Source organism: Acinonyx jubatus, chromosome A2, assembly GCF_027475565.1.
Source record: "Acinonyx jubatus isolate Ajub_Pintada_27869175 chromosome A2, VMU_Ajub_asm_v1.0, whole genome shotgun sequence".
Taxonomy (NCBI): Eukaryota; Metazoa; Chordata; class Mammalia; order Carnivora; family Felidae; genus Acinonyx; species Acinonyx jubatus.
The window spans coordinates 95,583,515-95,596,387 of record NC_069383.1 but is presented as its reverse complement, the minus strand read 5'-3'; the positions used below and the strand labels follow the sequence as shown (position 1 = coordinate 95,596,387).

Here is a 12,873-nt window from a genome sequence, read left to right as displayed (position 1 = left end):
TTCTTGGCAATGGCCGCATTACTCCCGTGTCTCCTCCTGCCTTCCCGTGGCCCTCGACCTGTCTGCGCCCTCATCTTTGAAGGACACTAGTCCTGCTGGTTTAGGGCCCTCCCTAGTGACCTGATTACTTTTATAAATAGTTGCGTTTCCGTATAAGATCCCATTCACATATTCCACGGGTGAGAGCTTTGACGTATCTCTTCAGGGGACACAGTTAAATCCATGACAACAGGTGACTTATTACCTTCTAATAATTCTGCAGCATAGAGGCTGGACACACGCTGCTGGATAGTTACAGCCACCAAGGGTCTTCTCAGGTGCTCTGGCTGTACTGGACAGCTCCGGAAAGCCTGGCTTTTAGCTTCCTAAGAAAACACTTGCAGGGCGGTGTCCAGTGGGTTTTGATTGACTTGGCATGTTAACTACCCACTTGCTTTGAGAAAGCTGCCTGTGTTTAGGCTCAGTGGAATAGCGTGTGAGAATGACACAGACTTTAACCCGTAATCGAATGAGGAGTTCTTCATTACAAAGACATGTTGATGCCGGTTACAAAGAAAAAAGTGGATTAGCACAAAGGTGGGGAATCGTGCCCATGCAGAGAAGGTATCCTGGCATGAGCATGCTTTCCACAGAAGCTCCTAGAATATCGGGCTCTGTTTTGAAAGTGGTTTTTCTGTTTTAACTTTTCAAATACTGTATGTTTATTTGTAGAAAAATTTGACGTTATGGAGGGAAAGAAACCTACTAAAAATCATTGTTACAATTAACTTAAAAAACTATTCATTGTGTCCTGTTTTATGTACTGATTGAGTCATTCATTGGTTGGTGGATTTACTTATTGAGTCATTTATTGGCGAGTGGACTACTGGTTGCCATTGAATTCAGAGGAAGTAATCATTCAAGGTTAGTGTTGTGATGAGAGTGCAATCTTGGTTTGCATTTGTACCTCCTACCCCTAATTTTTGGCATTCACCGTATGAAACACGAAGTTACTGTTGACACAGCAACTGGTTTTTCTGAAAATGGCATGTCCTGGGGATTCCCAGTGTGGGCCATTTGGAAGCTGGTGAAGGCTGGTCTTCTGGGGAAAAGCTTTCTCAGCCTCTGCCACCGGTGCTCCGGACATAACCATCCTCTCCAGGTGGGGTGGTGGCTCTAGTCCCAGGAGGGAGTGCATTATTTTCATAAGTGTCCCACCATTAGAGTTCAGGAGTATGCACCTTGTGTTCACCCAAGCTTAAGTGTCCCAGCCTCAAAACGTGTAACAAGACTGAGTAGGAATTGGCTATGACAATTGTGGTTCATCCATTTCTGGAGCCAGGCAGGATGGAGAGAGTCCTGCACCATCCTCGTCTTGGGCACGGTGCTAATGTTGCTTTCTCTTGGGGTAGCTGAGCAGTTGGGCCCATGACGGCATTAGGGACATGTTAATTTTTGAGTCAAAAGCACCGTTACAGACGAGGCATTACGATAGTTCCAAATGGCAGGATGGAAACGGACATAGCACTTTCAGGTCATAGAACACTTTTATATACATTATCTCATTTTGCTTAGGATCCCTGAAATGGCCTGTGGGTGGGTGCGGCAGGTTTTATCCCCGAGAAAATGGATGTTCAGAGAAATGGCTGATCCCGGGGGACGTCCTCAGGGCTCTTTGCCACACATGGCATTGGTATGCCACGAAGCAGAAATGGTTCACCTTCCTGATTCTGTAGGTGAGGAAATTGGGGCTCAGAAGTCTCAAGAGGGAGGGCTCCAGAGGTCTTCACTGGTAAGTTGCTGCAGTGGAGCTAAAACTTAAAGCCATTAGGATGGACGTCTCTGCAGTATATTGCGCAGGGGCACAGAGATGAGGGTACATGCACTTTTCTGTCCAAGCATTTGGATTGGTTAAATGAGTGCTGAAGAAGGCAGATGCAGGCATATTTGTGTGCATTCCAGCCCAGCGTTTGGAAAGGCATCCAGCAGTTTCGTCACTTCTCTGTGGGTGGCACCAGGAGGGAGTGGGAAACAGAGGTGCCTTAGAGCCCGACCTTCTGGGTTCAGAGCCTCACTCTTGCGCTTTCTCGTCCACATGGGCACCGAGACCGTGGGCCTGTGCTTAGCCTCTCTGAGCACGAATCTCCTGATCTGGGAAGAGAAAATAATACCACGTGTTTCCTGGGATGGTTGTGGGAATTGAACAAGGTCAATCAAATTCTCAGAAATGGGCTGGGCACGCAGTAAGTGCTCGACAGATGAACTTGCTTCCCTTGAGTGTCTGGCGTAGAGCATATCAGACATCTCTGTTCCATCGGGTTCCGCAGGGTATCCTGGGAGAACATGGCAGGAGCAGCACTGGGACCCTTTCTTTACTCAGAGGTTGTCATGGAAAAGGGAGTAGTTAGGCTTACAAAGACGAGTTCTGTGCCATCACATAATTATTCACTTCAGGGTGCAGAAAATGGCATGATGATTTTTAAAAAGTTATATTTTCTTCGAATTTCAAATCTCCCTGGAGGCAGAAGGCCTGGGAGAGACATTTTGTTAGAATTCAGATTAATAAATGGAGCATGCCAAATAATCTTGCCAAATAATGTCTGAGAGGGGAGATCCTGGCTGACCATGTCCTCGGCCACTGAAGCCTGGGGTGTTATCCCCAAGCGCCTGGCCGAGGAGAGGAACGAGGGCTGCTGATGCCCCGGGAGGGGCTGGTCTGTCCCTCCAGCAGTGACCAGCCCCTTTACTGGGAGTCTGGGGCCTGTGGGACTGGGAACGTCTGGGGTCTGATGCCTGCTGATGCCTCACATCTCCCCCCCCCTCCCCCCACGCCTCTCCATCTTCCGGGGCGAGTGACTGTCTCTAGTAGGGTGGCTGTGACAGATGCTGTGGGAATTCGGAGTTTGGGATAATGAGCTGTCATATGTCATTTCACTTAAACACAATAATACAAATATTTTGATCAAACATTTTCTCCAGCTGTTGAGCGAAAGCAATAAACGCAGCAGGGAGTGCCAGTGAATTCTCTGTTTCCGAAACGCTTTACCCTCTAAAAGCTGTTGCCTATTAACTCTTTCTGCCTCTGTGTCTTCCCGCTCCTTTCCCAGCTCCTCTGATCTCCCACAGCGTGTCCGGGACCGTAAATAAAAAGACCGAACTCAAGGCCGTGAAAGGGATGAAATTGACCACAGCTTTTATTAAACGTCCCTTCTGCTGGGCTCAGAGAAGCCCCTGCTGCTGCCCCTTGGTAAAACCCACTGGGCCTCTGGCCCCTGCAGCCAGCACCCAGCGCCCCCACCTGCCTCTCTCTTCCCCACTCCCGGGTGCAGTCCCCTGTCTCTGGGCTCACGTCCGGCTTTTAGACAGCTGTCTCTGGGGGGCACCTGGTGCTTGGCTAGAATCTGGTTTGACGGTGGATTTCTACTGTAGATTTCTGTTTCATTCTGTTTGCTCTCCCTGGCTCTGATCTGGCTCCTCAAATCCCTGCCTCCTTTCTCTGCAGGCTGAGAGCATCTCAGGGGGGAAAGGAGGTACAGTTGTGGGTCAGGGGTCCAGAGGGACCCAGGAGCACAGGCTCCTGGCTGATTTCAGCAATTCCTTTTGCCAGTGGGAAGGAAGCAAGGAGCGTCACTATTCTGAAGGCATCCTTCAAGCCAAAACTCCTGAAAGCAAGGGCCTAGTCCCTACCTTAAAAACAAACAAACAAACTATGATCTCAATTTCATTTTATTTTTAAGTTTATTTTACTTATTTTGAGAGAGTGAGCGTGGGAGGGGCAGAGAAAGAATTCCAAACCCCTGGTACGGGGCTCGAACTCACCAACCGTGAGATCATGACCTGAGCTGAAAGATCGCTTAACTGACTGAGCCACCCAGGCACCCCATATGGCCTCAATTTTAAAAGAGGTGCCTCTGACTCAGCCATGCTGCCGGGTCTGACATTTCTCAAGTGAGCCAGGGATGGGAACAGATCAGGTCCTTGACCCAACAGCTCAAAGTCAGCCCCTTCCCTCCCTTTCTGGGGAATGAATGGGGCTAACCTGCTTCCTGTTCTGGCCTGGTGACAGGTGCCATCCCCTCCACTTAGCACTCAGTCAGGTGCCTCCCATCTGTAAACAAAGTGAAAACACCCACAGGCAGCTCTTCCCTGGATGTCCTTTAGCCACTGTCTGGTCTCTTACCCTCTCTTCTCTCTCAGGGGCCACGTTTCTGAGGGTGTGGGAGGGCGTCTCTATCTCTTCTGCTTTCTCAACCTCACTCACTTCTGCGGTGTGGTGCACAACCCCCCTGCGCCCCAGGCAGCCTGGCCTCTGTGCATTTTGCTTGAATCTGCTTCCTCCCTTGGGCTCTTCCAAACCACTCACTGCTGGTTTTCCTGGGTCTCTGATATTTCCTCCTCACACAGCCCTGCTTTGTCCTCCTCTGTTCGTCTCTAACGATTGGCCTTCCCCCAGGTGTCCTCCTGTCCTTCTATACCCTCTCCTGGCCAGTTTCACTCCCTCTGATGGTATCGGCTGCTCCGTGGGTGCACCTCCGGTCTCCAGGCTGGACTTGGCTCCGGAATTCCAGACGTGGACCCACCTCAATCCAGGCATCTAGCTGGAGCCTGGATGCCTTGGTTTCCTCAAACCCCACCCGTCCCTGATGGAACCGTTCTCCACCTGCCTCTCTTTGGGGCCCCTGCCTGCCTTTCCTCTTGGCCCCCCTCACCCCCAGTGCCATGGAAGAGAGACCTTAGGAATCTGCCATCCGTCCACCCTTGTCCCTCATGCCTGTGCCCTGTCATCCTTCTTATCTATCCATCCTCTGCCCACTCATCCCCACCCCCACTGAGCCTGTCAATCTCTTACTCCTCACCGAATTCATCCCACTGCAACCCAGTCTCCCTTACCACCTAGCCAGTACTTCCCAAGTGCCCGTCAGTCAGTTCCGTCTCTCCAGGGACACAGGCACGGTCTCATTTTCTTCCATGCGGCTCTGGGGCAATGGTTCTCAAAGTGGGTCCCCTGACCAGCAGCATCAGCACCACCTGGGAACTTCCTTGTTAGAACTGCAAGCCCGCCCTGCCCCCCGCCCCCCTACTGAATCTGCAGCTCTGAGGGTGGGCCCAGTCAGTAACTGGCATTTTAAGAAAACAGCCACATGTTTGGAGCCACACTGAAGTTGGAAGACCCTGCTGTGAAACAACCCCCAAGATCCTTATAGGTCCCCAAGCTCAGCCTGCTGCTCTGTGTCCCCTGTTCTAGGTCCCCTCCCCAGGCTCCCACTCACCTTTTTTTTTTTTTTTTTTTACTTTTTATTTATTTTTGAAAGAGAGAGAGAGAGAGAGAAAGAACACAAGGTGGGGGGGGCGGGCAGAGAGAGGGAGAGAGAATCCCAAGCAGGTTCCACATTGCCAGTGCAGAGCCCAATGTGGGACTCGAAACCTACGAAATCCTGACTGAGCCGAAACCAAGAGTTGATGCTTAACTGACTGAGCTACCCAGGGGCCCCGACCCTCTCACCTCTGTAACAAGGCTTTTCTTGAAGGAGAAAAGGCTTCTCTGACCCTTTTCCTTCCTCTCCACCCTGCTACCCACTGCTCACCTAAGTGCCATCTTTCCTCCAGGACTTTGAGCTGGGATCCTTGTGACACGTGGGTCCCTGTGCTCCTCTTGGGCAGAAGGCCTGTCAGGCTCTTCCTGTCCACAGGGCCCACACAGACCCTGGGAAACAGCGGTGCCGGGAATCGATTTTTACTGGTTCGTCTTCTACCAGTCGGTTCTGGAGTCCTGAGGCGGTGTGTGACTGAAGCAGTCCAGAACACTTCCTGGTTCTCATTATCCTATCTAAAATTTGGAGATTCAGAGTAGTTGAAGAAGTGAGAAAAAAATTGTGCCTCGGCGACAAAGCAGTTATGTGAAGGGTGTATACGTGAAATGGGAACATCGTGAAAAACTATTGTGACTTGTTCCTAAAACTTCCTTTCAAACCCAGATGCCTCTTGGGCTGTCTGTTCTCGTTTTCCGCTTTACTTCTTCATTCCTTTCCGTTTTCCTCAATAGGATGAGATGGAAGTAAAGTTTTGGAGGTGTTTTCCTGTCGAAAAGAAGGGCATTATGTTTGGCTCTTGGTCCCGAGTTTATTCGAGAATGTGGCCCTTCCATGATTTTTTCTTTCTTTTTCTTTTTCTTTTTCTTTTTCTTTTTCTTTTTCTTTTTCTTTTTCTTTTTCTTTTTCTTTTTCTTTTTTTTAACTCCATTGAGGACCTCTGGCTTTGGATAGGAAAACACGCAGGCTTTATTTAGGGGGCACAGAGATTTGTCGTAAAGCTCTAATCCATGAGCAATCCCTTACTCTTAAGATTCTGTGTTATTGTGTTTCTTTTTTCTCTTGTAGATTTATTACATTAGCGCTTAATTACTCTTCATGACAGTATTAAATTTCATGAGTGATTTATAGTTTTAATAGAGACTTGTATGATTTATTGCAGTTGGCATTTGAGGTTTACCAACTTCTTAAAAGCCATGAGTACCAGAATTGCTTAATCTGACCCTGTCCAGCACAACCACAACATGGGCAAAACCCCAGATTCAAGTGTAATAAGATGATGCCTGCACTGTCCAGACCATTTTCGTTTGATGTTACAGTTTTCTGTTGTGATATGTGTATATGTGTGGGGCGGTCGTGGGGTGGGGGCCGGGGGTATATGTGTGTTCTTGAAGAAGAAAGAGAGTGGAGTCCTTCTGTTTTTTAAATATGCGCCCCAAATGACTTCCTGTGCTCTTGCTCTGGGTGGGTGGGAGGGTGTGACGTGAGGCCCTGAGGTACACTGGCGTGGGGGAAGCTGGTGACGGGCGTGGGGCTCTGTCTCCATCTGCAAAGGGGTTCTGAGGCCAGGCTGAGGCATCTGGCTGGAGCAGTGGGGGCGCGCCTGCTGTCCCACAGGTGGCTTCAGGTTTCAAGGGGCCACTGACCCTCTCCGCTGTGGGGTCCCTCACAGCTGCCAGAGAGGCAATGGCTCTAATCTGCTCATGATCCTTCCCGCAGGCCTTACAGTGTGCCCCAGGTGTGTGCTGGGAGGGCCCAGAGCTGGGATCTTGGAACACACTCCTGTCCTGGTCCCTGTCCCGAACTTTCTGTCTGTCCGTGCACCCACTTGTTGCCCGGGAACGCGTGTCTTTCCCAGGCACAGCGCTGCAGCTGTTGGTAAAATGAATATTGTTTCAATGGGATGTTACTTCATTGTTTTAAACCTGGGGTGGCTGCTCACTTTGGTGTTTTCCCAGATGATTTTATTGACTTGAACTTCTAGAAAAAGGGTGTGCCCTCCCCGCTCTGCCTTCTCCCGAGCAGCCCTGTGGATAATCCTCTAGGGCCCTCAGCCTCGGGGCAGATAATCTCTTTGGGGTTATCTGTTAATTACCAGTGAATGTGTGAAGTATTTGTGAAAGGGCTTTTGAAGTGAGTTCCACGCGCTGCTGCCCGGGCTTGAGCGCCAGGCCCCCCGTTTCCTGGGCGGAGGGTTTCCCGGCCCAGCTCGGTCCCCCTCAAGTGCTGGTATTCTCTCGCTAAATTGTTTGCCTTTCTAATGAAGTGAACTGTTTGTTTGACTCTGCCGTGGAAGGTATTTAACCGGGACTAAAGTAAACGTTGGAGACATTCAAATAAGCCATGCATATCTGCTTTGTGAAGGGAAGGAAAACAGTCTGGCCTCGCTCCCCTCCGGGAAGAGTCGTTAAGGAACTGTTGAAATGATAAACGGAGCCCAGCGAGCGGATATTGCGGGGCCGGGCTGGGGCTTTGTGCTTGCCCTGGCGGGCCTGGGAATTCCTCTGCCGAGGCCACAGGGGAGGAGAAAGCCGTTCAAGTCTTGCAGTTAGTAATTGTGATTTATTTATGTGGAGAGGGACTTCTGCTTCATTCAGTCTTGATTAAAACCAGCCAATTAGCCCTCAGGATGGCTGGCGGATGGTGGGGCGACTCTGTTAGCAGTAGGGGAGGCTGGCTAGCCAGAGAGGGTCTCAGTGGGGACAGCCTGCATCCTCCAGGGCCAGACGTGTTGTGGACCTGCAGCCTGCTGAGCTGGGTCCCTGAGGTCTGGGAGAAGTGTCTGAGGCGCTGGGGCGACCGGACCAGAGGTTGTGTGGCCGAAATAAGGGCCCCCCAGGAGGAAGGCCCGCGCCATTCCCGCCTCAGGCCTGGGTGGAAGTGGGCTCCTAGGGATAACTGCGTGGATGGATGAGGAGGCCTTTGAGCTGCTGAAGCGGCAGGATACCTGTGAGGGGAATTATTGCTGTACTCAAGGTGAGCTAGGTGATTTGTGGGGCCTACTGCCAAAAGAAAAATGGTGGGCCCTTGCTCAAAAATTGTTAAAAATTTCAAAATGGCAGTGGCAGAACATTAAAGCAAGCGTGGGCCCCCTGAGTGGGGGCCTGGCTCACGCTTGTAGCTCAAGGAAGGGTTCTCTGTACCTGAGGCCAAGCTTTTGCCAGTTCCTACCTGAATGCCCTTAACCTCCTGTCTTCTCTCACCCCTGTTCTCTCATTTGTGAAATTCACAGAGCAAACACCTACTTCACCGAGTAGTTGTGTAATACAATTTTGCAACTGTGTGAAAAGTGGGGCACGTGGGTGGCTCAGTGGGTTAGGCGTTTCACTCTTGTTTTCGGTGTAGGTCATGATCTCAGGGTTTGTGAGTTCAAGCCCTGCATTGGGCTCTGCGCCGACAGTGGGGAACCTGCTTGGGATTCTCTCTCTCTCTCTCTCTCTCTCTCTCTCTCTCTCTCTCTCTCTCTTTCTCTCTCTCTCTCCCTCTGTCTCTGCCCCTCCCCTGTTCCTTCTCTTCCCCTTTCCCCCCCACCGCCCCTCAAAATAAATAAACTTAAAAAAGACTTTAAAACTATGTGAAAAGTGTTTAGGGTAATCCTTAGCACACAGTAAGTGCTCAGTGAATGATAGCTATTTGAATGTTCTGTGGTTGTTGTTTTTTTTTTCTTTATTTTTCTTTTCTTTTCTCTCCCCTAATGGTTGAGCTGACAACCTTGTGTGGCTAATCTGGAATTCAGGGGACAGAGTTGGGTCTTTGCTACAGAGCTCACTGAGAAAGGCATGGAGAACCCTTCATGTGGCTTGTGACCAGTGAAGGCTTGAGTGTAGGGGGAAACTTGGGCTGAACAATCAGATGAGGTCTGAAGTTGAAAGTATCTGTGTAAAGGTGTTGACTCTCCATGTTTATTTGGATGTTGGTATTGAAGAAGAAGCACTTAGGATCAACACTAATGCCTTAAATGTGAGTACTTTAGGAGTTATGAACCACCTTCTCCTGTGTCACTTGGCCCCTGGACAACATTGTGGAGCAAATAGGGCTGGGTCTTACGGGCTTTTTTATGTGGGTAAAAAAAAAAATATGATTATAGTCATTATTGTCATTTGTTTCTGTGTAAATCTATAAAATATGGTTTAAAGTGGGAAGCATTTTTAGCTGTGTGGACAGAGGGAGAGCAGCCATTTATTGTGGGGAGGGTGTACCTTGTATGTACTGCCCTATAAAGGCCGCCACATGCATTCATTATTCAGTGTGCTAAATGTTTGGCCTTCTGATTTTGGACAAGGGGAAACTGAGTGGGAAGCATGGCTTTTCTAAAATCTCCTACGGGATGGGTGATAAATTTTGTGCAACTACACATTAGCTCCAAGATGACCAGTAGGTTACCATCAACTTGGTCTATTTCGTGGAATCAGTTTTTAAACCCATGCTTTGGGGGCGCCTGTGGCTCAGTCAGTTAAGCACTTGACTTCAGCCTGGGTCATGATCTCACGGTTCATGGAAAAAAAAAAAATTTTTTTTAAATAAACCCATGGTTTGTTTTAAACACATCGAGATTCTCAAATTATCGTTCTTGGGGTCTTTATTAATACTTACAAACAGCGAAGGGTGAGAAGCAGCCTTGCTGTCTGGAAATGTGTCTAGACTCTTCTCTGGCAAGTGGAAACTCACTGAGAAAAGTGTAGGATACAGTCATCTTTGGAAGGGTGTGTCCACCATTACCAGGGGTGATGCATGTCTATGTATTGAGGCCATAGTCCCTGGGGTTTTGGGGTACGCAGGTATACCAGGTGTTGATAGTGACTCCAGAAGTAGATCATGTTCTCTGCCCTCAGAGGGGAAGAAGAAATGGACATCATTGAATTTAGACACCTACTAAGTGTAGTTTGTAAAGGCTGGGTCCCATGCAATTGGTCTAGAAGCCAGGGTTACTTTGGAGAGAGGGAAGAGAGGACCCAGGGGGAGATCACATTGACAGCCTGGGCCTTTTTAGACAAGGTGACAGCTGCCATGTCCTGATGGAGGGCCCTGGGAAGAACCGGCCAGTTAGATCACCTCCTGAGGCAGTGCATCTCTCCAGGATCAATGCAGAGGTTTGAGGTAGGATGCAGGCCGGTGGGCCATAGGCAGCCTTGGCAGCAGTTGGAGAAGTGACCAGGCGAGCTTGGGCCTCAGGGAGAGAGATGCAGGCAGCAATCTCAAAGCCTCTGCTCAATGAAAGTAGTCTTACAACCATTGGCCTCTCTGGAAAGAGGTGTCCTTGGGGTGCCTGAGTGGCTCCGTGGGTTAAGCATCCGACTGTTGGTTTCGGCCCAGATCATGATCTCACAGTTTCATGAGTTTGAGCCCTGTGTCGGGCTCTGTGCTGACAGTGCGGAGCCTGCTTGGGATTTTGTCTCTCTCCCTCCCTGTCTGCCCCTCCCTGTCTTGTGCCGTCTCTGTCTCTCTCAAAATAAACTTAAAAAAATTTTTAAACCAAGGGTCCCAGACAGTGCCCAGCTGAATAGACTAGAAGGTTTGTTGACACCCCCATTTATCTACCATTACCTCAGTCCTAAAGCAGAATGGTGGCAATTCGAATTCCTGGTGGTCGTTTTTGGGCAGTTTCACTTGTCTGGACAGTAGGAAACATGGAGAAGATGAGGGAAGCGAGTGGCCTCTGTTCTCTATAGGCATGATGAGGAGTTGTACCAGAAGTTTGGGGTGCGAGGTGCCTCTTGCCTGCAGTACAGTTTAGACATCCAAGGGCATCACTGTGAGAGCAGGTACTCCTAGAGACAACAAACCGGAGATAATCTGAAATTTATTTAGCAGCCCCAAAGGAAGTAGGCTAATAATCAATAAATAGGAAGTCAGATGAGATGGTGGCCAAGGAAGGGCAGCCGACAAGAGAGGAAGTCCCACTGTGAATTTTGGCGAGTGGACCTCGGAGTTGTTCTGAATCCACATGCGGGCAGCTCTGGGGGTTTTTATCTGCACACCCAGAATGGACAGCAACGGTATACACGATGGACCTTCGAGGGCATTCCCTTCTGTCACGCCCTCAGCGTGGGGGAGGCAGGTGAGAGGTAAGGTGAGTGACCCTGCTCGTCAGGGGCTGACAGGACACACTGCCAGATGGCCACTGTTCCAGGAGGGGTGGAGAGAGAGTTCAGGCATGAGGTTATGATGACCTTAAATAGATTTTGATTTTTTTTCCTTTGAATTTCATCCTTCCTGGGTCCCTACTATCTGTGTGATGAGTTGATAAGCTCAGCTTTATTCATGGACCAGGGAAAGTCTCAGGCATTGAGCATTTCCACACTTTGGTCACCTCCATCATTAATGATGGGGATGCCATGGCGGTCAATGCCATGTTAATAGAGCACTGTTCTTAAGCAGAAAGATGTTTCCCTCAAGTGATGCCATTTGATATATGGTAACGTGGCCAATGTCTTTGCACGCATGTGCAAAATATGTGCCTAATAGCTCATCTAGGATTGTGGAGGAAGGAGTAATATAAGAAAAATAAAGAACGTTTCAGTTCTTGCATTCCTAGGAGCCAAAAAATGTGAAGGAGATTTTTTTTTTTTACCCTATCGGCGGTGGATTCTCCCCCTTCTCTCTCATTTCCTTGCTCATCCCTGCAAGGGGATCACTTTGTGTGCTTTATTATTTTACAATCATGGCGAAAGAAGCACTTAAAATAAACTCTTTGCCTAAAAGCTTTGTGTGCTCCTGCTTCACGAGGCTTCATAGACAGTGAGGATTCAGAGTTTAAGGAAAGTAGAGCCTTTCAGTGTTCCCGGTGTGCAATAAATGTGCTGGAATTTCAATGGATTCCAAAGGCGTAACAATAATAGCATTAAGAGCTGGCCAGCGCCTTTGATGTTATTGACAAAAAGAGGGAGAGTGTGGGCAAAGGGGCCCCTGTCATTTTCTGTCCTGAGCTTTTAAACTTTTGACCTCCAACCTTTTGTGTCAAAGAGCTTTTTCCATATGGGTGTTAGCCCTCTCAAGTATCCTGAATTCACTGAGGCATCAACATTTTCTTGGCGGGAAAAGGACATTCGGCATCTTGGAAAAGGCCCAACGTGGGGAGGGTATTGATTTCTGAGCATCCGCCATTGTCCGCCCAGCCTGCAGCGGGGTGGGTTTAGATGGGGGCTTTGCGTGCCCACATGAAGTGACTGGCTATGTGGCAGGCAGCCCTGCAGGGCCACGATGACGTTGCCCAGGGCATGCAGGCATCCCTCAGGAGGTGGCCCTGTGCATGTTCTGAATGTGGGCAGCACCTGGAATCCTGCACAGGGAGGATTGCAAAGAGATGGCAGGTGCGTCTCTGGGTTCCCCTGCTTTTGTGGGAAGGCCTGTGCAGTGATGGAGCAATCTGCAGCCCCCACGTGGGAGACTGGCCTGGTCCACCGCTGCCATTGCGTGGCCTCAGTTTCCTTCCTTGTCTTCCCTGCCTCCTTTACCTTTCTTATAATAAATATTTATGGGGTTCCGACACCCCACCTGGCCCCGTGCCCCAGATAGCCTGGGACGGAAAGCGGACAATCCTGATCTGACAGTGTGCCTGCCAGTACAGGGACTCATTTCCTTGTCT

The 12,873-nt window shown here is 49.5% G+C and overlaps 1 protein-coding gene across 5 annotated transcripts in view; it reads left to right on the top strand.

Annotated features, from left to right (window-relative positions):
* Positions 1 to 12,873, top strand: part of GLI3 (GLI family zinc finger 3) — a 277,561-nt gene that overhangs the window by 129,894 nt on the left and 134,794 nt on the right. Inside the window, exon 1 of one of the 5 annotated variants that reach the window (XM_027071605.2) lies at positions 6,773 to 7,835. The exons of the other annotated variants lie outside the window; for them this stretch is intronic. Coding sequence (XP_026927406.2) covers positions 7,712 to 7,835 — 124 coding nt within the window. The 5' untranslated portion in view covers positions 6,773 to 7,711. Of the gene's footprint in view, positions 1 to 6,772; positions 7,836 to 12,873 lie in introns of those variants that run through there. 5 annotated transcript variants of the gene reach the window in all.